This window comes from Natator depressus, chromosome 7 (genome assembly GCF_965152275.1).
Source record: "Natator depressus isolate rNatDep1 chromosome 7, rNatDep2.hap1, whole genome shotgun sequence".
NCBI classification, from domain to species: Eukaryota; Metazoa; Chordata; order Testudines; family Cheloniidae; genus Natator; species Natator depressus.
In genome coordinates, this window is record NC_134240.1 from 11,536,616 (window position 1) to 11,563,887 (window position 27,272).

The 27,272-nt window shown below is 42.6% G+C and overlaps 1 protein-coding gene and 1 long non-coding RNA gene across 2 annotated transcripts in view; one reads left to right on the forward strand and one right to left on the reverse strand.

Moving 5' to 3' along the window:
- PDZRN3 (PDZ domain containing ring finger 3) overlaps window positions 1–18,093 on the reverse strand; it is a 198,950-nt gene extending 180,857 nt beyond the window's left edge. The window contains exons 1-3 of the mRNA XM_074957502.1: window positions 17,360–18,093; window positions 7,225–7,311; window positions 5,909–6,016 (exon numbers count right to left, since the gene is read on the reverse strand). Of these exons, the coding sequence (XP_074813603.1) occupies window positions 5,909–6,016; window positions 7,225–7,311; window positions 17,360–18,076 (912 nt within the window). The 5' untranslated portion in view covers window positions 18,077–18,093. The remainder of the gene's footprint in view (window positions 1–5,908; window positions 6,017–7,224; window positions 7,312–17,359) is intronic.
- The window catches only part of LOC141990390 (uncharacterized), a 156,257-nt gene continuing 142,622 nt past the window's right edge, over window positions 13,638–27,272 (forward strand). The window contains exon 1 of the long non-coding RNA XR_012640165.1: window positions 13,638–14,048. This is a non-coding gene — a long non-coding RNA (uncharacterized LOC141990390). The remainder of the gene's footprint in view (window positions 14,049–27,272) is intronic.

The window sequence follows — 27,272 nt, forward strand, 5'->3', positions numbered from 1 at the left end:
TGAAACAACAAGCGCTCCAACAGACAGCACGATACATGGGGCATCTCCTCAGCTGGGATACGTTCTCCTAGCTCTAGTGAAGCCAGTGGGGTTCCGACAATTGACACCAGCTGAGGATCGGCCCCCAATATGTTTAAAAGTATGCTGATGGGAAGTACTTATTTGTAGGGGATTTAATAAGCCTCCTACTTCCTACGCTAGTACAGCAGCTAAATAAACGGACTCACTAGCTACAGTCAGCAAAGAATGTCATATTTAATCTACAATCCTTCAAAGCACATGTGTTTAAAAAATTAAAGTAAATTTGGCCTCTACCTAGCTGAGGAAAGATCACATGCTCATCTATGGAATGTGAGCAGGCACTTATTCAGAGATGTAATTAGCTGCCATTTTGCTTCCATAACCAAAGCATACTATCTGATTATGGATAACTTCTAGGTGTCCCTACAGTGCCTACTTTCATCTCTTTCTTACACAGGATCCAAAACTGCTTCTATTGAAATAAGGGCAAAACTCCCATTGACTTAAACGGGGAAGGAACCAGGCCTCTTATGTGCATGTGTTTGTGAATGCGTACGTAACACAGTCTCTTGCTACAGAACATGTTTAATGGAGCACTAGTGGTTTACTGTATTAAGTACATTAAACTATAATTGCTCTAATTGCAGTTTGCCTTGTATTTATAAACCACAGAAGTTTATGGTGTGAGCAAACAGAAGGCACAGCGGTCCTGCCATTAGTGTTACTTCCTAACTTTGCAAGTAAATGTGGAAGACCTGGAAGCAGATTTAGGCCAGCCATTGAAATTTACTTTAGAAGCAGATTTCTAGATAGAGGCAGTTATGGGTAAATTGAACACAGGACAGGGATCCAGGAACTCAAACTTCAAAAACATACATAAGAACGGCCATACTGAGTCAGGCCAATGGTCCATCTAGCCCAATATCCTGTTTTCCGATAATGGCCAATGCCAGGTGCTTCAGAAGGAATGAACAGAACAGGCAAACATCGAGTGATACATCCCCTGTCGTCCACTCCCAGCTTCTGGCAATCAGAAGCTAGGGACACCCAGACCATGGGGTTGCATCCCTGACCACCTTGGCAAATAGCCACTGATGGATCTATCCTCCATGACACTGACTTCTTCCAGGAGTCATTTCCCTCTCCACCTCAGGTTCTCTCCCATCTGTAAAATGGGGATAATATTTACCCTACAGGGACAATGTGAGAATTATTAACTAGTTAATGTTTGCAATACAATTTGAAGATGTAAAGTGGTATGTATGCACCAATTATTATTTTTGAACAGATACTGTAAAACAAAACACTGAATGGCATTTTGCAAGGGGATGGGACCTGTATTTTCTTTATGTGTCTGTTATATGTAGTGTTAAACTCCTGAAACTTGCAGCATTCATCTAGGGCAGAGGTGGGCAAACTATGGTCCGCAGGCCACATCCAGCCCGCGGGACTGTCCTGCCCAGCCCCTGAGCTCCTGGCCCTGGAGGCTAGCCCCCGGCCCCTCCCCTGCTGTCCCCTCTCACCCGCAGCCATGCCGGCAGCACTCTGGGCGGCGGGGCTGCACGCTCATGCAGGGCAGTGCATCTGGCTCCGGCTCGGCTCCCAGACATGCTGCTCTGAGCGGCATGGTAAGGGAGCCGGAGGTTGGATAAGGGGCAGGGGACTTGGGGGCAGTCAGGGAGCAGGGGGGCAGTTGGATAGGGGGTGGGGTCCTGGGGGGGGCAGTCAGGGGACGGGGAACAGGGTCGGTTGGATAAGGCAGAGGTTCGGGGCGGGGGCAGTCAGGGGAGGGGGGGGCAGGGCGGGTTAGATAGGGGGTGGAGTCCTAGGGGATGGTTAGGGACGGGGGTCCTGGGAGGGGGCAGTCAGGGGACAAGGAGTGGGGGGGTTTGGATGGCTGGGGGGGCTTTGAGGCGGGCGGGAAGTGGGAGGGGGCGGATAGGGGGCGTGGGCCAGGCTGTTTGGGGAGGCACAGCCTTCCCTACCTGGCCCTCCATATAGTTTCGCACCCCGATGTGGCCCTTGGGCCAAAACGTTTGCCCACCCCTGATCTAGGGGATAGGTCCTTGGTTAGCAGTAGGGATGTGTACTTCATGGCATGCTGTTTCCTTACTACTATTGGGCTAAATAATTAAGGCATTGCTCGTGTCCGTGATACACAAGCAGTTAAGAAATAATTTTCTAAGGTTACTGAAAAAAATGATTTACTTGTTTTGCATTTAACTTTTTAAAACTGGTGAGAGAGGAAATCCAAACCCAACCTACATAAGGAAACCAAGCTTAAAATGATCTGAGACCTTTTTCAAAATCTTATCTTGGTATGAAACTGTCATGGAACAGCATTTGAAAGCAAATATCAACATAATAATAATTTACTATCAGTTATAAATAAATGCCACTATATTTGTCTCCACATCTTAAAAAACACATAATCCCTGCTCAGCAATTTGAAGCTTTTTGACAGTTTTGAAAATGAAAAATGGCACTCCTTTATTAACAGGCTCTTCAGAATGCATTTACAAGAAGACATGCAGAAAGGAAAGGTTCCAAAAGAAAGCCGTGCAATTCACTTTTGATATAAATTGTAAATTCTCTGTGATCAGAACTGTAATTAATTCTGGAGTTGCCGTGCATGCCAGTTTATGCTTTTGGATTGTATATCACACTGAAATGAGAGTTCTTTTTAAAGGATTCAGTTTAAGATCATGCCAGCAATGTATATAAAGCTCTCAATTTTAAATGAGCAAATACATAATATTCTAGACTCTCGATACTTGAGTTACCATCTCTCCCCTGTGTTCTCCCAAGGCAAATGTCACCAGCTGAGATGTGTCTGCTCTCTGTTCTTAGGTTCCATCTAGATCCTTCTGCTGTGCCCTCTCTGTTTGCAGAATCCATCTACAAATCTACCTCCCTAAAGACAACCACCAATGCTAGTCTGTAGCTACCTGCAAAGGCTTTGTATTTGGGGCAATTCAAATTTGTTATTCTGTTTTCATTAGCTCTCCCTTCTCTATTCTCTTTCCCCCCCGCTTTCATTTTGACTGTTTTTTCCTCTGGCATGTTTGACCAAGTTTATTTAATAAATATTCTGTGTTATCAGAGCATTCTATGCACAGCCAAGAATGATACAGAAGGGATAGATTTTTGCCACTCCACTTTGAATAGGACCTTACTCCACAAGCAGTCACTATGAAAACTATGAGAATAATTGCAGGATACGGTACTACTTAGTGTCAGTAATGCTGGTGAAATTGAGCCTCAAATAAACAAAATAAATGTTTAGAATCATCAATGGAAGATAATTTCAAACAATTACCTTATGGCTATGCCACCGACTATTGCTTTGTTAGGTCCAAGTTTTTACTGGCTATACACAGTTGTTAAAAATTAAACAACTTCAGTTTTGCAACATGATCTAAATATCCATCTCAAGGTGTTTAGATTGTGTAAACTGAATATGAAGGTGATAAACATGGTTCAGATGCTTTGATAATAAGTATCCTCTACCCCCTTCTGTATTAGGGCTATCACAACGTACGAAACATAGCTTACACAGAAAGCATGTATCTTAGCTTTGAAGCGTCAAACATTTGTTTAGGTTGAACACTCACAGGAAGCAAAGATGATAAAGCACAGGGACCATTTTGCTGTATGAACACAAAGCAATGTCAATGCTTTGGAAACTGTGTGCTAAATTTTGCCTAGAGGTGTGCAGACACTTAAGGGCACATGAATTAGTAATTCAGGTGTACTGTTGTCAGCACAGCTGGTACACTGTAGGGCTAAGTGGTGCTTTTACAGTCTGCCCTATGGAAGGGGTGACACACAGATGCGGTGCCCCAGGAGCAGACCAGAGAGAGTCTCCTGCTCTTCCCTTGTTCTAGGTAGGAAGTTAGTTGCTTCATTCCTTCTGTGGAGCAGCTTACTCCCCTTATGCATCTAAGCAGCTGCTCCAGCACACAACCATGTGTGTGGGGTGACCAGGGCTCCTTCCCTGGAGTAGCCATACTCCTCTGCCCTCCAGGAGAGGACGCCGTGCAATGAATGAGGCAAGGGTTCTATGGAAAAAAAAATCTATGTGATCATGTAATTAAATTTTATATCATAATTCATATGCACAAAGAGGCTGAATTAAGGTTGCATACACCACATTAATGTTGGCGTTTCTTGACTCCTGAGTAATTGATTTTGAAACCTTTACACTCCTTTAACAAAGTTTGTGTGTAACTGTGTACAGTAGAACCTCAGAGTTACAAACACCTCGGGAGTGGAGGTTGTTCGGAACTCTGAAACGTTTGGAACGCTGGACAAAATGTTATGGTTTTTCTTTCAAAAGTTTACAACTGAACACTGATTTAATACAGGTTTGAAACTTTACTATTACATCTTAATTTAAACAAAACAAGCACAGAAAGAGTTTCCTTACTTTGCCAAATCTTTTTTTTTTAAACTTTCCGTTTTTTTTTTTTTTAGTAGTTTACATTTAACACAGTACTGTACTGTACACTCTTTGCTTCTCCCCCTCCACCCTGCCCCACTGCCTGATTGCATACTTCTGATTCCAAACGAGATGTGTAGTTAACCGGTCACTTTGTAACTCTGGTGTTCGTAACTCCGAGGTTCTACTGTATTTAAGACAGACTTACCTACAGATAGGGTTATTAAAAATGTCATATTATTAAAAAATCCTAACTTTACAATTATATTTTGTTTTACAGGAGAGATTCTATACAGAGAAGATTTATATGGAGTCCTTCTCAGAGTTTTGCAGACACTTTGTGGTTACATCATAAGCGTAACTTAAATCAGGGGTAGCACTTCTAAACCACTCCACAACTAAGTTCTTATCTTTTAATGACCATGCTACTGTGATTCTATTCTTCTCCTCCATATTATAGTATATTAATTAATATTTTATACTCCCTAAATTGCGAATGTAATTTACCATAACAGTGCAGAAAATAGCAAATACACATTGTCCTTTGCCAATAGAAAATCCTTAACAGCTGTTTATTGCTCATTTGCAAAACATAAGAGCAATGGAATTCCATTACTTAGAGAAACTGACTGTTTCATGATATCCTTGGCAACTAAAGCTGTACTTATCTTTTTGAACAATAGACTCTTAAACTTTCCTCCTCATATGAAAATAAAAAGACAGTAAGGACACATTTTTAACCGTAAAATGCTCAGATCTGACTCTCAATAAATTGCTTTCTGTTTCATGAAATCTAACCCTGTTATCCTCCCTCCCCTCTCCAAAAAAATCACTCACTGCAACTTATGAAAAACATTTCAAGCAACCAACTCTTTCACAGGAAGGATATTTTAGTGAGGTCAAGACTTTAGGAAAATGAGATGAAATTCAGACTTGCAGTCTGAATAATATTAGGAGTCCAGAATAACATTAGAGAAATTACTTAGGCAAGCTTATAACCATCTGTACCAAAATTCTGGAACAGAAACTTTTGTCTTCTATCTGTTCAAAACATCTTGCTACCCGTGAAATGTCTTAGAAACGAAGCTAAATAAAGTTACGGTTTATACAATAGATATTCCACATGTGGTTTTAACTAAATAACTTACAAGTCTCCAATAGCTTTAAAAAGAAATAACTGCAGCATACCAAATAGATGCTAACTCCTCAAAAAGCCAGGCCATGTACATACCATCCATAATCTGGTTTCTATATTTAGATGAGAGCTCTACGTAAAGCCAGGAAGGTCAGCATTGACTCTAGTCAAACACATTTTAGCAGATACCTCTTCTAGACAACATTTATCATACTACATCTCTCCCAATTCCATACCCCACATTATGCCTTACAGAAGACATGAGATGGAACTTGGCCTATTAAAAAAGACTGGACAGCGTGTTCACATACCTCAATAATCCTGTCGTGAATCTGCAGCCCTCCTTCTTTGGCAGCAGGCCCACTGTCAATTATTTTCGATATGAAAATTCCTTCACTAGATGAGCCATCTTGATTGTCCTTTAGGGATGAAAAGAAAAATATATCATTGTACCTTATACTAGTTCTTATACCAGCTTTCATTTGTCTAAGGCTGAACCTTGTCAATGATGCAGCACGTGAGCTACAAAACGCTCCGCGCCAACCTAAAGTAATTAGTTACTATGGGCTAGATCCGTAAGTGCTGAATACCGACAGCTTCCACTTAAAAATGCAACCAAAATCAGGCTTCTATTTGTTATCTCACTTTACACTGATAGTTACCTAAAGCCAATTCCTGAGAGGTGCTGATCCCCTCCATCATTAATTTGTGTAATAAGTATATAATGCAAGAGAACAAACATTTACTTTTTTCTATCCAATCGGAAACTGCAATGGAAAATGAAATAAAACTAACAAGCTATTCTTTATGTCCCAGTGAGCCTGCGCAATCAGCTCCCGTAAGCGCTAACAGCATAGACTGATGATACAGAAGTGTAGTTAAAATTTGTTAAGGGGGGGAGTTTGAGCGGAAACCGCAACCTTAATCTGCCAAGAACAAGCCCAAATTTCTGTTACATTACTGAGAGGCAAAGAAGCTGTTCTATCAAAGTTAAGCTGTTTCCTTTCTGAACTAACAGGACAAATTAAAATCCACCACCTGACCTAATTCAGGTCACATGATGTTGGATCCAGCTGGTCAACATCAAGGGGGAAAAAATAGTAATAAGCGTTCCTGTAAGAAGTTAAGTCCTGGGCACTTGCACAGGCAAACCTTCCACTGACATCAAGGAGTTCAGGACTGAGCAGACTGTGGGTTGTTTAAATTATATTCTTTCAGCAGTACAGTGGGCTGTTTAGTGTCTGATGGAAAGGACGGTAAATTTCTGAAGCTCCAATGGCAAATGCAGTTTGAAACAAGTTGTTAAAGGACCCGATCCTGTCAGCACTGAACTCATGGGAATACAAGAGTGTGGTCTGCAGGAATGGGCCTTATGCGCTTCAGCATTGTTTATGAAATCCAGATGTGACAGCATATCCACATCACTTAAGTGTAACTAGCTGTGATCATGGATGAAAAACAGTGATATGGGGAAAAAGGAGACACTCCATGTCCGTTTGAATATAAGGCATGTATACACTGAAACCATCTCCTACAGAGCCAAATATGTAGTCAGCAGCATTTCTTTCTCCAAACATTGATCTGCATGCTCTCCCTAACAAGAAAAGGCAAACACATTTGAACGTACCATACATGGCCGGCCACCAATAATATTAAATCCAAGAGAGCCAGAGTCACGATGAAGGACAAGAGTCAGTGCTTTAGTCTCTTCACCCTAGGAAGAACAGGTAAAAGCATTCAAAACATGTGCATATAGGCAGATGCTAAGATGAGTCATGCTTCCATCTAAATATTTAGTTTGCTGATGAATTCCAGGGGAAGCTGTTTATGGCCAGATTTTCCAGAGTGCTCAAGACCCAGCACTCCCATTGTTCCCACATTCCATCTATTCCATTGTTCTCAATAGGAACTGCTGAGTGCTGAGCTTTTTTAAAAATCCAGAATTTAAGATGTATGCATCATTTTATTTTGCAAGCTAGAGCAATGAGAACCCTTTGCTGTGTAATGTGGCTCAGGTCCACAGCCATAGCCTAATGGAATAAAAAAAATGTCCATATGCTATGTAGTAATTATAGCTATCTGATGTGATCAGATTTGGTGTGTGGTATGTAAAAATCTTCAGGGTCACCTATCGTCTGATACCTGCCCCCTCGGATTCTTTTGTGATTGATTCTTGGGACGGCATTTTTATGTTGCCACTCTTTGTCTTGCTCATTACATTATGTTGTCCTGAACTATGAGTGATCCAAAGCAACAGCAGACATGAAGTGTTATGAAACAGCAAGTCTCTTGTGACTATAGCAGGTAGAACTGAGAAAAAGCACCAGACTCCTAACTGTTGTTCAAAGTGAGTATTACAGAGAGTAATTCCTCTGAGATTCTAATTATTTCAGATCCTATCTATAAAGGCTTGACAGTGATAATAATAGAAAACGTCCTTCACTGAGAATTCCAACTCCCAAAATAGAAAACCGTACAGTAGCATGTCTCTGATTAGACCGGTAGGAATAATAGATATATTTTATGTAGAATGTGCAACAGAGAAGAGGTGAAGGAGATACTCCATTTTAACATGATCTGTTGTCCTGTCCTGTGTCCCAAGGTTGCTCCTAAACACAGGAATGTCATTGGCTTATATAATAACATCCTTTCAAGGAGAAGTTGAAGCATTGTGATACCTCTTAGTTGTGTCAAATTATATGGAAGGCAAAATTAGATGCCTACACTGATAATGACGAATCTGAATCTTCAGAATCCACTAATTTCAGTCTCAGCCAAGTAGCAGTTAATAATAGCACCTTAGGGTTATGGGGGGGGGGGGAAGCCCCCCACTTGTCTTTCTTAAGGGTTTCAGAGATGAGGCTGTGCAGATATTCAGAGTGATATGGTGCGTGTTTAAGTACAGATAAGTTCTTATCAGAACTTGAACATTGATACCTGTAGATTTCTTGCTTTAACTAAAAGATGAAAAAGTTATGAACACATAAGAATTTGAGGAAGTTACCTTACAAGTCTGGTTTTCATAACCAATTAACGACATAAATTACAACAGTTACTTAGCAACTCAATGCAGATGTTTTTAGTTTGTGTATTTTTCTTTTCACATATCAGTTTGAAGTGGTCAATCAAATGTCTAAATGTCAAAGCAATCCGATATCGCTGAATCACTCTTGCAGGGAAAAAAGAGTCGGGGCCAAATTTTCGGTTGCTGTAAACTGACAGAGCTCCACTAACTCAGCAGTGTGACAAAGGGACTCCAGCAGCGTACCCCTTTGGTGTTTTCCCACAGCTGCCCAATAGCACCCTGTTAGTGGAACTGCATCAACATACACCCGCTGAGAATTTGGCCTATAATGTTCCTCAGTTGTATGTGCTCATTTTCTTTCCTGCAAATCACATAAGTAGATTGAGACCTGATCCCAGGAGGTATTGAGCATTCACAGCTCCCATTGATTAAAAGTGGATTTGCACATATGCAGCATTAATCAGAATCAGGCTTGCAGGGAGGAATGAAACACTAGGTGTTTTCCTAGAAATCTTCAAACCCAGACATCAGATAATATTTCAAGGAGAAAACTTTCCAGTCCTGTGAGACCACTTTTAAGGTCTGGTAAGTTCAATATTTGAAAGACAGGTATGCCATTGTCACAAAAGCAGTTTACCCCTCCTTTCTTTTATACTACTTTATGGAGGGAAATCGACAAGGTCAATCAAGAAACAATGACCATACTGCTCTCAGAATGGTTGCTGTAATTAAAACTGAATTAAGTACTTTCATTACAACTCCTGATTTTGGGGTGGACATTATACTTTTAATACCAAGGAGAAAGGTGTCCACTGTTGTTTTTCTCTCCCCCCCCTTCCCTCATCTACAGTTTGAGCTAAGCATGCAGGAGGATTTTGGAGCAAGCTGAAAAATTGTTTTAAAAAAATGAATTTTTTCCAACTTTGTCATGAAAAATATCCTTGATAATTTTTAAATAACTCCAACCAATTCCAATATGAATCTGAATCCTTCCTGCACCATCAGACGTCACTTACAAGGTCTGCCATCCCTGTTGTCACTCAAGGCTGCTCTTTGCATGTCCTCGTTGCTGTGTCCCATAAATTTTCCCTCTCTCAGTCGTGTTTGACAGAGGGACTCCGGCAGCGTACCCCTTTGGTGTTTTCTTCCAGCTGCCCAATAGCACGCCTGCCGTGGCACATTCTCTGGCTTCATTCTTAAAATATGTTCCAAATATTTCTGTCTTCTTGTGTGTATAACTTTGGATGTAAGGAGTTGTTGAACTGTTGACCAGCTCTAATGGCTTTGCATATTTTGTCCACCATTTTTACTGCAGCAGAGTAGTATTATAGTAAAGAATTGCATATGGCAATGCAAAGTGATTATTCCACCATATGTGCTAAAATACGTAGGCACAAGGGAGCTTGCAGTGTGGTGCTTTTATATTTTGTTACTTTTGCAGATTCATATCTGGGGAGGGGGGGAGAGGAGGCTTTAAAAATCTTTTTATGTACACTAATGAAGCCATAAAGAGAATGATTCTTGTAGGGCTTGGTGACTCTCTGCTTCCCTGAAATGTCTTATGTTCCAGTGAACCAAACATTATACAGTGAAACGACTGGAGGTGTAATGGCCAGCATCCCAGCCCTGCCCATATCATCTGGTTCTGCAGCAAACCTGATGGTTCCTGGCATGCTGTATTCCTACACCTGAGGGCTTGTCTACACTCTGAAGTTGTCGACAAAACTTTTGTCTTTCACGGGTACTTAAAAAAGTCCCCCCGCGAAAGACAAAAGTTTTGCCGACACAAGTGGCAGTGTAAACGTGGCTTTGTCGGCAGGAGCGCGCTCCTGCTGACAAAGCTAACGCCACTTGTGGGGCTGGAAGTATTTTGTCAGCAAAAGCACCAAAGTATCAACAAAGCATTTACACATGCTGACGTTTAGCGACAAGGCTGTGTCAACCCAGCCTTGTCACTAAAAGCTGCGTGGTGTAGACAAGCCCTGTGTAAAGCTCTTAAACATAATTCTGGAAATTACTGTACCTCCCACCTGAATATTTTGGAGCTAATAAACTGTCTCCTGCATTCTATTCTATATACTAGAAGCTTCCTCATTTCTCTAGTGATACTGTAGCTAAGACATTTCTTACCAACGAGAGAAACTCTACTCCTCCTGATAGAGAAATACAGGCTAACAAAACTATGCCAAATTGTATAGTCAGGGACATATTCTAAAAAAAAAATAATCTGCTTTTACAGCAGAACCTCAGAGTTATGAGCATCTCGGGAATGGAGGTTGTTCGTCACTCTGAAATGTTCGTAACTGAACAAAACATTATGGTTCTTTCAAAAGTTTACAACTGAACATGGACTTAATACAGCTTTGAAACTTTACTATGCAGAAGAAAAATACTGCTTTCCCTTTTATTTTTTAGTAGTTTACATTTAACACAGTACTGTACTGTTTTTGCTTTTGCTTTGTCTCCGCTGCTGCCTGATTGCGTACTTCCAGTTCCAAAGGAGGTGTGTGGTTGACTGGTCAGTTTGTAACTTTGGTGTTCGTAACTCTGAGGTTCAACTGTAGTTTTCAGCAGTTTGGTTGCCTTTTATAAAATTAAAATTCTGGAGGATACTGCCTTCATAAAGACCCCAGCACTATGGACCAGGTCCTCCACTAGTGCAAACTGACAACTTCATTGATTTGACTGGATCTACGCTGAGGATCTGTCACATATCCATTTTACCTACCTATGGACTCCCTCTCACTGCAGTATCAATGCAGGTTTGAATCCAGTAAAATAAAAAGGGCATAGGAGTTAACACAAGGGACCTCTGTTCTCATCTTTCTGGATATTGGCTACTTGTACATTTTAAAAATGTAACCCTCTGTGTTTCTGTTAGCGTGTGGCTTTTACGCTGGGCTCTGAAGGAGGTCAAACTTCAGCACAGCCTCTGGTTTGCAGGGGGTTCCGTGGCCTAGGACCCACCTCCAAAAACACCGTGTTAATTCATCCTTGCTCATTTCTTCCCAACGGCTTCAACATAAACCATGTGCCTATATGCAAGGGCAGAATGCGACCAACCTTATCAATAGGTTTGAATGATGGTATGTTTCAGTGAGGATCAAGCACAGTTTAAATCGCCTGAGGTTTTCCTTTTAGATGTATTCAGACTTTGATGTATTCAGACTGACTTTCTTTATCAAATGAAATATTCATTTTGGGTGAAACATCACCACCTCCCCTTCAAATACACACGCACACAAAAGCCCTCGCCTCTCGCCACCTCAATCCTCATTGCCAGCCTCTCCAAATGCAAGGCACACTTCTTAGACCTTGTTTTCAATAATAAAAACACACAGCACAGCAGACATGAAATAAATAAATACATATTTAAAAAAACGCTCACACTTTCTCCACAAGGACGAAAAAGGAGGGGGGGGGAGGGAGAATACATGCAAGTCATGTAACTTAATGCGCATCTGGAAGGTGCTCAAACACTATGTAGATCAGATGGTATTATAAGAACCTGAATAAAACACCTGATGAATTGGGTTTTGTGCAGAGATTTCTGCTGGGATTATATGTATGAAGGGGGATGGAATTCCCTTTTCCTCAGTGGATGGACAGTCCACAGCCATATTTCCTCCCATGCAGGGTTTTGAGCTACTAGATCTACATAATTGCAGCTTCAGTGGCTCTGTTCCCAGTGCACACGCCACTCCCCCGCCTGTATGACATTCTATTCAGACCCCTTCCACAGCACAAGGATCATTCTTTGCACAGTTGGCCTGTTTTTGATCCCTTAGTGCAAACCCATCATGATGGTCAGTTGGTATAGAAGTCCTTGTGGGCATCCTCAAACCACCATTTAATTTCCCCCTTGATTCATACTTTGAATAGAATGGAGAGAGGCATCTCTTCTATCTAGAGTGGTTCCACATCTCTACCGATGAGCGATAATTCAGTCTGGAAAGCCAGAACATTTATTTTTGCCTAACCTGCACAGAGAACTCAGGCCATTGTAAAATAAGTAGATGGAACAAATATAATGCGCACAAACACATTAACACAGTTCATTAATGACCGTTCTATTTGAGTAATAACCTTGACCAAGCAACTGCAGTTTATAGCAAACATTTGAAGTATAAATAATAACAATAATGATAATGACAATGCATATTTTGACTGGGCACAGCTATTTCTGAACCTGGAATCAAATGAAGAAGTCAATTATTCTATATTGTAATACTCCTAAACCAGGTGTTCTGGGACCAGAAAGTGTCTGTCAAATATATGTGCCTTGCTTGGTGTTTATAGCCTCCATCCTGTGCTGCACATATTATGCTGGCATCATTGTCTGAATAAATAATCCAGGACTAAAAAAAAAATCTAGAAGCAAGCCACATCCCAAATTGGTGCAACATCTCTTGTAGTAGGTGATCACCTTGTCAACATGGTCTTTTTCAAAAATCTCTAGTGCACAAAGAAGCATGTTTCCTGATTGTATTTGTTTTGACGCTGGGCAGACTGAAACTGTTAACATTGGAAAGTTGCCCAAAATGCCATGAAAGACATGTAATTGACTGACCTCTAGACCACAAGTTTGTGGTGACACAACACCTTTTGGCTTTCTGCACGTTACGCACTGCTTCAGAAAACTGCATAACAGCCTTTTTGTAGCGGGGCTGAAAATGAACCCAGTCACGTTAATCAGCTGCATCCAGAGATTTGATAAAAGTATTGCTGGAAATTACACACTGTGGACATTATCATCTATTTGTAACAGGACTGTGACATTTCACTCCATATTCTTTATGAAAATACGCTTATGATATGAATATGACATAACTGAGATGTATTTTATGGAAGATGGGTCTTATAAGGTATCATTGGAAAGGTTATAATTTACAGAATGTGATTATCCAATTTGTATGCCTGTATCATTTCTGTATCTGAAGTTAGGAATATTGACTACATATCTGTATTTCAATTATGATACTCTGGGTGACGCCCACTGCTAACACTTCAGGTACAACAATGGAAAAGCCAGACAGGGCGGATGGCCCATCGGCAAGGACAATGGACTGTGAAAAGGCTTGGCCTTCCTGTGGACAGTCCATACTGCCACTGACTCATGGACGCTGTGATGCTACAGCATCAGGTGGTCTTGTCACCTGATACTAAACATTACCTGGGACTTCTTGTAACTTTCCACTGGAAGGGAAGGGGAGTCAAGTTTGTGAAACAAAGGATTCCCACCTTATGTAAATCCTATTTAAGGGTGGGAAGGAAGGCAAACTAGACTCCTCCTCTCCATGGACTGTCTGCCCCAGAAGAAAGACTGCCAAAGCCACCAGACTGAGACAGGGGTCTGGCCTGAAAATAAATATAACTGGAACTCTGAACCACAGAAACTTTGCAACCTGGATAAAACAACATTTAGGGTAAGAAATTAAATTTTGTAACCTGTTTCTTAAGTATATTGAGCTTAGCTTGCATGTTTGGTTTCAATTGCTTAGTAATCTCTTATATTCACTTAAAATCCACCTTTGGTAGTTAATAAACTTATATCTTGTTTACAGTATAACCCAGTTTATGCAGGTTTCAGAGTAACAGTCGTGTTAGTCTGTATTCGCAAAAAGAAAAGGAGTACTTGTGGCACCTTAGAGACTAACCAATTTATTTGAGCATAAGCTTTCGTTGAGTTGCATCCGATGAAGTGAGCTGTAGCTCACGAAAGCTTATGCTCAAATAAATTGGTTAGTCTCTAAGGTGCCACAAGTACTCCTTTTCTTTTTGCCAGTTTATGCAATTTCTAACGGGGGGGGGGGGGTGGAGAAGTTGTGCATATCTCCCTCCACATTGAGGGAGGGGGCGAATTTCATATAACCTTTGGGTTTGTACCCCTTAAAAGGAGTGAACACCAGAGTGTTGGAGCTGAATCTTTCCAGAGTGGATCTCTGTCTCTCTGTGCAGTTGGGTGTGGCCCTGCCTGTGTGCTTGACCGAAAGAGGCTTGTAAACCTAGCCCAGCAGGGCCAGGTAAAGGGGACCCAGGCTGGCAGAATAGGCTGACCCAGCACATCAGGTGACACCCCAAAAGGCCCCGTCACAAGTACCTTTTCATAAAACTGCATCCCTAAATAATGCAACAGCAAAGTTATCAGCAGAGTGAGAGAAATTAAGAAGTACCGATAAGGGAGCAAAGGTGTGGTTTTGGATCAGATTTAAGATGACGCTGATGTGGTACAGAGATACAAAAAGACAATTTCAGATGGTGGGAGCTGTAGAGAAGGATTTCACATCAACTACAGAGCAAGAGGGGGGGACTAGATGAGTGGAGGGAGCAGAGCAAGAGGGGGGGCCAGATGAGTGGAGGGAGCAGGGTCAGGTGTGGAATGAGAGAAATGGGGGGAGGGGGAAGAGATCTATGAGTCAGGGGTTATGGTTGAGTAAATCCAAAGAATGCTTTAAAAAAGAGGCAGTTTTGATCTGACTTGGATCCACTGAGTGTGGGGTCTGTGATTTCTTTTACTAGTTTCATTTCGTTATTAGCCTGCATTGTCTTCAAATACCATCTACAGACTTAAAAAAGCACTTCCCCTATTGAGATGTTGTTGTTGTTTTCATCTGACAAACAGTGATCTTTTTTCTTCCCATTAATTTCTAATGGGGTAGAAGATTATAAAAAAGTTTTGTTTTGTTTACATTGCTGTTTGACCATTAGCAGCAGCAACAAAGATGTCAGTGCAGCTCTCTGAACAGAGCTTGATAAGTTTGCTGTTGCATCTGTGGATGTAGTAAGTTGTGAAAAGCCCAAGATGTGTTCTCAGTGCTTTCATCGTGAAGTTAATTGGCTTCTTGGTGCTCCCCTCACGTGGAAGATTTGTTCTGATTAATAGTTTGGGGTCACTGAAACCCTGTGCTGTATAACTCTGCTTCCTGAAGAATCTGCTTCTGATCATCTTGATTTTATCAGCAGCCCATTCCAGGTAGTTCAAAGTCAAGATAAATTTAAATTAGGTAAATCCAACTTTTGAAAACCCTATTATAGATGGTTCAGAAAAAAGAAAGCTCAAAGTCGATGGCCCGTACGTGGACATACAGTAGAAAGTCCGCAGTATTTGGCTTCACATCATGGAAAGTTCATTCCTAGCAGCTACTGATTGTGCGCAGTTTATTTGAGGTGTGTCTGTGTTGTGTAAGGGCTAATCCCAGTAACATCATACTGTGGAAAGCCATATTATGGAAAAACCATTCTGAATGATTTAAGATTATGGAATGCTGGATCTGGAAAGCGCTGGGTCGCCAAAAGTCTTTTGCAAATGACTCTGTTTAGTGTTATGCCCAGCAAGTGGACTTCTGGTGATTCGCAATCATTGAGAGTCCGGAAATTCCCATTTGTGGTGTTTACAGGGTTCTTCGGGAAGTGGAATGAGAAAAGGGATTGTGACCTGGATACATGATCATCCCTGTAGTATCTTCAGATACTACTGGGCTGGTCCCATTAGAAATACACAGAAACAAACTGGCAGTTAAAGAGCAGAGCTCAACATCATATTTCAAATTACTTTTTTTTTGTTGTTACGCTCACTTATCAAAGCAATTACTTAATGACAAGCATAACATTCCTGACTCTCTCTAGCACCCTACACGTCAGTTCCCCAAAACACATCAAACAGCACACGTAACTCCATCATTCCCCAGCTTTCAGTGAAAAGCATTACCTCCCAAAACCCTAACATAATAAAACACAGAGATGGTAGGAAACAATAAACAAGCTTAAAAAGAAACTGCGCGCAAACTATGTGGTGTGGGGAACGGCCCAGAAATGAGTGTCACTTTAACATAATCCATGACGAGAACTTGAAGCACTTTTTCAAAATCACAGAGATAAACACGTTTCCGAGTAGCAGCCGTGTTAGTCTGTATTCACAAAAATTAAAGGAGGACTTGTGGCACCTTAGAGACTAAGAAATTTATTTGAGCATAAGCTTTCGTGAGCTACAGCCCACTTCATTGGATGCATTCTCACGAAAGCTTATGCTCAAATAAATTTGCTAGTCTCTAAGGTGCCACAAGTCCTCCTTTTCTTTTTGAGAGAGAAACATGGGAACTATATATATATATTTTCCCCTGGATTCTGATAACTCCCTCTTTCTTCTCTAAGGCCTGTTTCTTCAGTTGGTGGGGAGCAGCTAAGCTGTAAATATTTGCCCTTCACCCAGACCTGCCAGCTGGCTGAGGCTGCAGCTGACAGGCAAGGCGGTGGGTGAGGAAGGGGGAGAGGCAATAGGTCTCGAAGAAAAAAAGAAAACCTGATTACTTACCAGACCTGCCTCAAGGGGGAAAGAGAAGAAAAGTGCTTTCAACAGGGTGCCAGACTCACACCCCCCCCCCTCCACCCCCACCCAGGAGCCCCGAAGACTGGCACTTGGATGCTTCCCCCCCCCCAAGGGACTTTTCCCCCACTAGTGTATCTGCCCCAAAGCTGTGCTCAACCCCAGGGTGAAGGATAAAACAAGCTGCCCAGCTGACGCCTCCCCAGTGTGTGTGTGGGGGGGAGACACACACACTCCCCAGTCCAAATCAGCCCCCTGTGGGGGTGAAAGTCGGCGCGGGGGGGAAAGAGGGGTGGAAGGGGAAACGGAAGAGGGGAAGAGAGGGGCCACGGCGCAGAGAGAGAGAGGAGCCCCCGGGGGCGCCGACTCCCTGGCCGAGCCAGCGGGGCCGCCCCCACCCCAGCGCCGCTTTACCTGGCAGGGCGGCGCGGCCAGGCTGCGGCTGAGCGAGTCGAGGCGGGCGCTGTACTCGGTGAACTTCTTCTGGTAGCGCAGCGCTGTCATCTGCAGCTCCAGCTGCACGGCCGAGAGCTGGGCCAGCAGCGACTTCTCCCGCTTGCCGGCCCGCAGCGCCTCCTTCTTCAGCTCCTTCTCCAGCCCGCCGACCTTCGCCTGCAGGCAGCGGTTGCGGCCCTGGAGGGCTTCCAGGCAGCAGTGGCCGCCGGCGCGCTGCTCCCGGTGGGTCAGCACCAAGCCGCAGCCCTGCTCGCAGACGCCCCCCGGCCGGGCCTCGCAGCTCTCCCGCATGTGGGCGTCCACGTCGCGCAGGTTCAGCACCGCGCCGCAGCCCGGGTGGCGGCAGCGGGCCGGCGAGTAGTCGCACCGCTCGGCGTGGGCGCCCAGCTGCTGCAGCTTCACCACCCGCCCGCAGCCCCGGGCGCGGTGCTCGCACTTGATGTCCAGCTTGAGGATGAGGCTCTTGAGCGGCAGGACGTGGTTGAGCTCCTTGGTGGAGATGCGCCGGCAGCGCACCGGGCAGCTGCCCTGCTGCACCACCCAGGGCAGCACGCAGCCCGCGCAGAACACATGGCCGCAGGGGGTGGTCAGCGGGTCCTCCAGGACTTTGTTGCACAGGTTGCACTTGAAGTCGGGGTCCACCTCCCCGCTGAAGCGGTCCAGCTCGAACCCCATGCTCCCAAAGCCGCCCGCAATGTGGGGCTGGGGCGGGGGGGGAGTTCACACCAGCCGCCCTCCCCCCCCGACAAGGGGCTTCAGAGGGAAGCCCGCCCGGCAGAGATCCTCGGCGAGGATGGCCACCGCGCTCCGGGTTCCCCGGCGGCTCATCGGGGGCAGCCCAGACTGGCTGGCTGCAGGCTGTCGACTGCCTCCACGCGTTGCCGGAGACTTCCTCGCGAAGGGCTTGGGAGGAATCCTCGCTACCGCATTGACTCGAGTGAATGCGCACGGCTTCGCGGCGCGCGAGGTCTGCCCCAGACCTTCCTTGGTCAGGGCTGGCAGCGGGTGCGATCGTGGGTGGGGAAAGACCCTGTGGCCCCAGCTTTTAGCAGGGGGAGAGGGGGCAACAGTATCTTTGTTGCCACACACACACACACCAGTTTCCGGCTGCCTGGAGAGGGGAGGGAGGCAGCAGCAGAATGGGGGCCAGAGGACAGTGCTTGTGTCCCCCCCGTCCCCCCCGTGTTTTCTGGAAACTGGAAAACTGCTCTGTGTTCACCAGACATGGGGGTGGGGGGGCAGGTCCAAGGGGGGTTTCTCGAGGAGTGGTACTGTGGAGAACTCAGGGTGGGGTGCTTGGGGATGGGGCAGGTGATAGGGGGACTTGGGAATCTGGGGGGACTGGCTCCAGGTCATGAGGGGACTTTGGGGAGGGAACGTGAGGGGAACAAACGTGATGGGGGCCCAGCTAGGTAGAAGAAGGGATATGGGGGAGAGAAGCGAGGTCCTGGGGTGGACTTTGAGGAGGAGTGACAAGGAGGATTGGAGGGAGGGTTGAAGGTTCTAGGAGAACTAAAGAGGGGGAAGGGAACCGAATGGGGACAGTTACAAGAGAGAAACTGAAGGGATTCGAAAGGTGTGAGTTAGAGGCAGGCTTGTGTGGGCAGGAAAAGTCACAGAGAGGGGTGTGTAGTAGCCAGGTTCTGGGGAGATCCTGGGGAGGGGAGCTGGGTGTGAGGGACAGGCACCAGCAGGGCACTTATGCAAGGGCTGTTTGTGGGGGAGACATAACCGGAGGTGGGAGGAGACACAATTTAGAGAGGGCAGGTACCTGAGTGGGTGAACTGGGAGTGCAGGAGTTGGAGGCTGGGGTAAAAAGATTGAGGTGTGTAGAATATATCAGGGCAGGACTTGTTGGAGGACAGGTGCTGGAGTGGGGGCTAGGGGAAGCAAACTGATATGGGGGGTGTTGGGGAAGAGAGTGTGAAAGAGACTTGCTAGACTTGGGGTTGATGGGGGAAGCTGGAGCACTCATGTTAGAGAACCTAATTTTGATCTCTCCAAGAGATGAGTACAAACAGCACAATCCAACGGTACACTTCATATCTTTATAAAAAGGAACGTATTTTCTATGTTTGTGTGGTCTATTAATGTCCTGTTAATGTCAATGGGAGTTATGTGTGTATAGGCCCAGGAAAGTTTAGTACTTTTGAAGTCTGTTTCCATCCAGAGATAATCTAAAAGCATTTCATATAGAGCTATAAAGTGCTAGGGAGGCCACACCTGGAGTACTGTGCAGAATATTGGGCACCATATTCCATGTTGACACTGAAGAACTGGAAAAGCTATACATTAGCATTGCCTAGCTCAGATGGTAAAGTAGAATTCTCCCATAATTCCTGTCTACCCATTCCATTTTGATTGCTCTTTTAGTATGCCCTATTTTACAGTAAATTGGGAGCACAACTAGGACCGAAGGCTTCAAGATGACCTTTAGTATCCAACTATTATATCATGGTAGAATGATTTTCTGAATGTCTGTGATGATTATTTGTCTGGAACTGACCTTTAAAAAGTTGCAGCGTAGTAGTCACATCCTTATGTTATCATTTCAAACACCGGAGAGTGTTCTCCAATACTGTCCGTTAGCATGGGACACAGGACTCAGTGGGCAGGTATCCCATTGACTTCAGCAATGGGAGTTTTATCTGAATGGCACCTCCAGGATTTGTCCCTATGTAATATTCCCTGTTCTGGTAATGCATGCCGTATAAGGGCCTGATCCGAAGCCCATTGCAGTCAATGGGAGCCTTTTCATTGACTTCAGTGGATCCTGGATCTTCAGTGGATCGGGTCCTAAATAGTGTAGGCCTTGACTACACAGGGATATTGACCAGCATAGATATTATGGAATAAGCTAGTCTGCAATAGTTATTCCTTCATGGATACTCTCTTCCAAAAGAAAAGTGTCTTTATTCTGGAATAATTACTTCTCTCACAAAGTTTATTCCTCACTAACTATCTGGTCAATTTCCTTGTGTAGACAAGGTCTTACTCAAATATTTTACCATTTAAGTTCTTTGGGGCCGATACTATCTCTTTCAATGTTTTTTATAGTACCTAGTCCCTTTTGGACAATATTACACTACATACATTGTCTCCCTTAAATATAACTATTACAGATTAGATTAATTAGTTTAAAAATCTTAATACCACAGTATCTTCCCCTGTTCCTATTGAAACCAATTGCAAAACTTCCATTGACTTCAATGGGAGTGAAATTAGGACCACGGTTCTTAAAAGTTATTAGAAACTGTACAAATATCTGGATGGAAAATGTTGTCAAGAGCTTGTGTAATGTTTTCATTTGGAGTCACACCAGGCAGATGCTGATGGGGAATTATGTGATCCACTTTAATACTCCTTTTATGTGTGCGTAGGCTTTTATTTATGAATTGAATGAATTTTGAAGAAAGCTTTTGCAGGCCACCCACCATGTGTCACATCTTTCCTTTATAAATTAGTTTGAGATGATGACAGTTCAATCAGTCTCCTTGCAGTCGTTACATACAGCAGAAAACTGTGAATGGAACTTTTGCCGCTTGAGACAGACACTTAAATTTAGTTTTCTGTGACGAAAAATAATCCTCAACGTGAGCCTTAAATGTTGTTTTTCAAAGGCTGAAGTTTGAAACTGAAAGAAGGTTTGGTTTCTACTGTAATTGCCAGCAAGGCTGGAATTATGCTGCCACAACTAGGGAGGGTCCTTTTCATTTAGCTGGGTCTTTCATCATTAGAGGTACGGTACTGGGGTGGGACCACTTCTTGAACCCTTAGGGCTCTTTCATTTAACATTGATGTCCTGTCATAAGCATGAGGGCACCTTTTTGTGTAACCGGGAAAAAGTCCAGGCATAATTCCAACACTAGAGGGTTTATGTCAAGCTGGGTTGGTGCTTACTGGGGTTCTACAACACAGGCTGCGTTTGTTCAATCTTCCTGTGTTTCTGTGAGGCCAGAAAGTTTATCAACTTCAGAGGGAACTGAATGGAACTGAACTGGGGTACTCATTCAGCCTAAGTAGGTTTGTTCTGTTATTATTGAGAGCATGATTTTATGTTCACTTCTGAGATTTCTGAAAGGAAGTTTCCTTTTTATAACTTTCTACTTTTTTTTTTTTTAAAGAAGCTTTTCAGTGAAGCTGGTTATGCAGATGTAGCATCAAAATTTTCTCTATAGCAGATTTGGCTCTATATTATCATGATGTTCTGATTTATTTGGCTCCAACTAAACACTGAAAGGTAATATAATCTGTTCAAAGAAAAGGAGTACTTGTGGCACCGTAGAGCTACAAGTCCTCCTTTTCTTTTTGCGGATACAGACTAACATGGCTGCTACTCTATAATCTGTTCAGTAGAGCATGATCTTCCCCAAACCTTATTCTTGGGCTTACCTCTGTATTGCATCAGGTAGATTCTTTCTGAAATTTGCAACTCACTATGGCCCTGATTCAGCAAAGTACTGAAGCACATGTTTAACTTTTAAGATGTGTGTCTAAATCCACTAGACAGTTTTGAGGCTCTCAGCCACAATTTTGGTGACTGCCAAACTGGATACAAATTCGCAACTTTGAAAGTTTCCGTATCCTATTACGCGGGCCTCTGATCCATCTAGCAATCCATATTTTCTTACATGATGTGTGTGCTTATCGTCCGCTAAAAAGTAAAAACTTTTGTCTCAGGCTTTCATTTTTATTAGCAACAGAATTTAAACATGCATTAGTAAGACACATGCAACATAGTTACAGTGAAAGAGGAACAAATAGAGTGTCAGAGGGTTGTTCTAGAATAACGCAATGGGGCTCCCATCAGGGCACTAGCACAACACAAATTATTAATCATAATATATTTGCAAAATAAGTTAAGTAATGAAAATCTTTACTTCAGTGAGGTCAGGACTTCATCCTACACATGTGCATTGGGGGTTGGTGGTGGAGTGGGGAGAGCTGTTTAGGAGAGAATTATATATACTGCAACAGAGTAAAATAGAATAAGAAAAAAAACAGTCTAAAAGGCAGATTAACTGTGTTATTGATGTTGTGTTATAACAAAAGGAAGTAATATCACTAATCTGAATAAGTGTAGTGCTTTTTAAAGGAGTGTGCAAATGAGGAGAAAGACACCACCCAACAGAAACATGAACATCTTTCCCTTATGGTCCATAATCTATCTATCTATCTATATTTGTAGCCCAGAATGCTTTTGGTTTTGAATAACATGTTTCTATATTATTTTTAATATGGGCAGCGTTAAATATGAAAAGCTTTGGAACAAACACTTTATATTTGCAGGGCTGCTTTATTTATTGCAGTGTATTTACTCAAGAGTTCAGTTCTTTTTATCTAGATACTTATATAACTCTGACTCTCATTGCCAAAGTACCTGAGCACCTACAATTGTTACTGGATTTTATTCTTAAAACTCCCTGGTGAGGTAGGGAAATATTAGTCCCATTTGCACATGGGAAACTGAGGCATAAGGTAGAATAAATGATTTGTCTAAGGTCACCCAGGATGTCTGTGGCTGAGAGCCAAGAATGAAAGCCCAGTCTCCAGAGACCCAGTCCAGTGCTCTAACTACTTGATCAAATACAGGAACTGGTTTTCAGGGAGGTGCTTGTTTTTACACATTTTGTTAATTGTCCAGGTAAGCTGACTGAGGCATGAAGCGGTCGAGTTGCTTGCTCAAAATCACACAATGATTCTGAAGTTCAGCTGAGGCTGTCTCTCCGGAAGCACCTTGTACCCAGTCCTTTGCTCTGACTAATAAGCCACAAGAATTTTGTTTGTGAATGTTCTGACCTGAACAAAAACATGATTGAATTATCATGCAAACCCCACATACTGTGCCGTGTCATTTCTTTGCATTTTGCTCTCTTATTTAACCAATTAAAAGAGAAATAAGTTAACATGATCTATGCCTAATTCCCTTTCACACATCTTACGTGCTGTAACTAATGATAAGGTTTAAACCCAGACTATAATTAACTCTGTGGTTATGAATGGAACATAAAACATAAACCCTCATTAAGGGCTCTATTCTGTGAGAGGTTGCTAGCCCTCCCTGTACAGTGAATTCAGTGGTAGGGGAGGCCATTCTACACCTGGGAGAATAGGGATCTGAATGAATTACTATCATAATGCTGTTATGTCTGCATAGAAATCATGTTCAAGGATCACACAATGCTCTCTTTGGGCAAACACAAAGAGATCCAGAAAGCTCAGAAGTGTGTGTGTGCAGGTTATTTCTGAAGTCCTTGGGCCCAGTCCTTTTCCCACTGAAGTCAGTGAAAGAATTCCTATTGCCTTCAATAGGAACAAGAGTAAGCCCTTTTTCACACTAAGAAAGTGGTACTGAATAAAGTGAAATGTTCACTTTTGGCTATTTGGTATCAACAACATTTCGTTTAACAACAGACATTTCAGGACAAACTTTCCTGCTTGTGCATAATGTACATGTGCATCAACTTGCAAAGTCAGACGTTGGCATGTACAGATTGGATTGTTAGTTCTGCAGTTGCCTAGTTCACTCACTCAAATGCATGTTCAAATTTTGTGCAAGCATAGGAAGGAGTCTCTGAAAATGTACCTCTTTGTACAGAAAAATAACTCAAGGGAAGACACCACTGTTATAACATAGGATTTATTTTTGAATTCTTGGTCACATGAATCTAGAGCTAGAAAAAGGTAAGAATAATGTTTTGCCTGTGATGATTCAAGGAATTTTGAAAAAAGAACTCGTTGAAGGGAAGAAGTTTAGCCTTTTAGCTCATGGCCTCTCTATAGTTTCTATCAATTGTTCTTTGATTACCTTAAAATGTGGGTTCCCATCCTGGAGTTACCAACTTTCAGAGAGGTTGTGAACAGACATCAGGGGATCATGTTGACCCTGTTGTTCCATATTGCTAAATGGGAAAGTGGTCTGGCTGGATGGGGATGGGGATGGGGATGGGGTGGGGGACAACAATATGAAATGGGGCCTTGGTATGGAAAAGGCTGAGAACCACTTCCTTAGAACATTTATTCAGAGATTAATTCAGTTCTATTTGGTAGGTGAACTAGAGTTCCGAAAAGTGATTTTCTTTCAATGCTAAAAGATTTCATATGAAATAAATAAGCGTGTTTGCACGCAGTGTGGCAATTATGTCTCTCGCCTGAGTTGTACTATAACTTCACAATGACAATTTAGAGAGAGAGTGCTGCTTGGAAGATCACAGATTTTATGTAGGTCATAAACTCAAGATATCTGTAGGAAACGTCCCACATCGTTAAATCTGAAAAGTGTGTATGGCTGTGTGTCGCATCCTGAAAACTAAATTTTGTCTGTTAAAGATCTTGTTTTCTGTTGCCGTCAATGATATCTCATCTAGCGGACTGAATGACTCAGGGGATATCAGGGGGGCATGGAAACTTCCACTGTGATACAAGTCTGTTCTAGATTGGTAGCAACCTAAGGTTAACCTGTTCAGAATCTAATGCGTCCTCAATCAAGTTCCAGAAGGAGAGTGTCAACATTGGAAAAACAACCTTCTACTGGCAGCTTCAGTAGAGAGGACAACAAGTAGGCAAGGGGACTGAACTACTTTCTCACCTCCAAACTGACCCTTCCAGTCATACACTCAGCCAGAGTGGTGGGGTAGGGAAGTTTACTCTGCCAATCTGCATTTTGTGGGCCAACACAGCACCTCACTCTCTGGGGTTGTGAATCTGCCGCTTTCCAAATAAGTACTAATGCAACTTACCTGAAAAAATATCTACTATGTTGTGTGTTTTTTGTTGTCTCTTGGTCCAAATTTAGCACTGCTACAAAAAGGCTCAACTCTCTTTATTTCAGTGAGGTTGTCCCTGCCTATTCCAGCAGTAAATGTGGCTACTTTGAAAGTAGCCCATATTTAGAGAAGAGATTTAGAACTAGAGCTTCTCTTATTAAAGCCAAACATTGGTATTATAGGCATTATGTTTATAACTGAATGTGCAGCTGTCAATACAGAATACAGAATTTGCTAAATTACTGCAGTTTACAGTAATATAGAATTTAGTCCCATTAACCTATTCAATCTATGGATTAATTAATGATATACTGAAAAGCTTAATCTTTCAAGATCCATTGGGTTTCTTTGCAGTGTAAGAACAGTTACCCAATTCACACTGGTGTAAGTGAGGAAAGAATCAGACTATTATGTGTATATTCTGATCACCAATAACTCGGTTAAAAAAAAGCTGCAAATCCTAGATATTAAACAAACCTAGTTTTGTTGTTGAGAGACATGAGGTATTTTTCAAGTGTGAGGGGTTAAAAGAAGGATACGGTTCATTGAGTTTAGAGGTAGGAAGAGTCTTCCTTTTCGAATGAGCCGGGTCCTTTGGGGACGCTAAAAGGCTTTCAAGGCATGGGTGAATAGGTAAAGAGGCCCTCAAGGCCTCCGCATGATGGCTGTTTTACTTAGCTTTCTCACTGGGCTGGAATGGAAAACATTAGAAACATTTTTTTTAAAGCCATACCTTTGTTGTGAACTACACAGAACTTGACTATGTTCTTTTTTGCACAAACTGCTCTGCTCCTGAGCTTGACTCAGGTCCATTTTAATTAGATTGTTAAATGTTGATATTCACAACTATCCCTTTCTAATTGGAAACAGTCTTCACCGCTCTCATGACTGTTTCATTTCCAGTCTTGTTTCTCTTTTCCCAATGTCCCAGTTTTAGCAGCTTCCAAGGGTTTTTTTCCCCCTGTGGTTTATATTAAGGATGTCCTGGAAACTAAAGTTTGTAGACAGAGAGCAGACTGAAAGTGTAGCTAGTATTTCAAAGTTCTTTTCTGAAAACTAAAGCAAACAAGGATCATTCAATTTCTACAGTCTCTGTAATGCTTGTCGGGTTTATTTGTAGAGATGACATCACTTGAGGCTCACAGCAAGAAAATTACTAGAGCTGGTTCAAAATTTAAAAAACTAATTTTGCAAAAATTGTCAACATTGTTTCCATTTCAAAGGGTTTGAAACAAACCAATTTTCTTCAAAATTATTTTGCAACTTTTGTGCTAGTTTTTTTGTGAAATTTTCATTCAAATGTTATTGAAATGGTTGTTTTATTTCCTGACCACCCACTTTTTGAGAAACAAGAAGTTTTGGTTAATAATGTTTGCATTAAAACTTAAGGAAAAGTTTGATAAAAATGTAATATGAATGTTTTTGTGAAAAACCAAAATTCCAATAACATCAAATTTTCCACAAAAATATTGTTTGAGAAAAGACTATTTTTTCTATTAAAAACCTTTTTGTACAGAAAAAGTTGTTAGTGAGGGGGTGGAGATGAGACAGACATAAAGGCCTATATCTTAGTGAACACTGTGAGCAACATAACAAAGAGAGAAGCAAAAGGAAGTTCCAGAGGAAGAGGCTGATGGGTTCTAAGAAGTGAAGAGACTCCCTGGAAGAACAAAGGTCATCTAATCTGGAAGATGTTTTTGAGGACATCTGTATTTGTATCGAGTTGATTCAGCCATCTCCAGAAGGTCAAAAACTTCACCATTTAGTATCACTTCTGTTTCTTGCTTGTTTCATATACTTCTTGTGGTTAATATTTTATGTGGCTTGTTCCCTAACCCACACATATACACACTGAAACTAGCCTTCACAGGGCCTGAAATGGGTTTGGGACAAGCAGCTAGTGGTATGGTGTTGACAGCACAGGTGGCTATGTGCAGGAAGCACTGTTTGAGATTTATGGGCTACGTGCTCCCTGCCTGTTCCATTGGGGGGGGGGGGTGGCTATTCCCAACTATTCCTGCCCCAAATGAGATGGTTGCAGGAAGCTTGTATTCATATTCCCATTAAAGGAGATGGCATGGCACTTGCCAGAACAAGTCAACTAA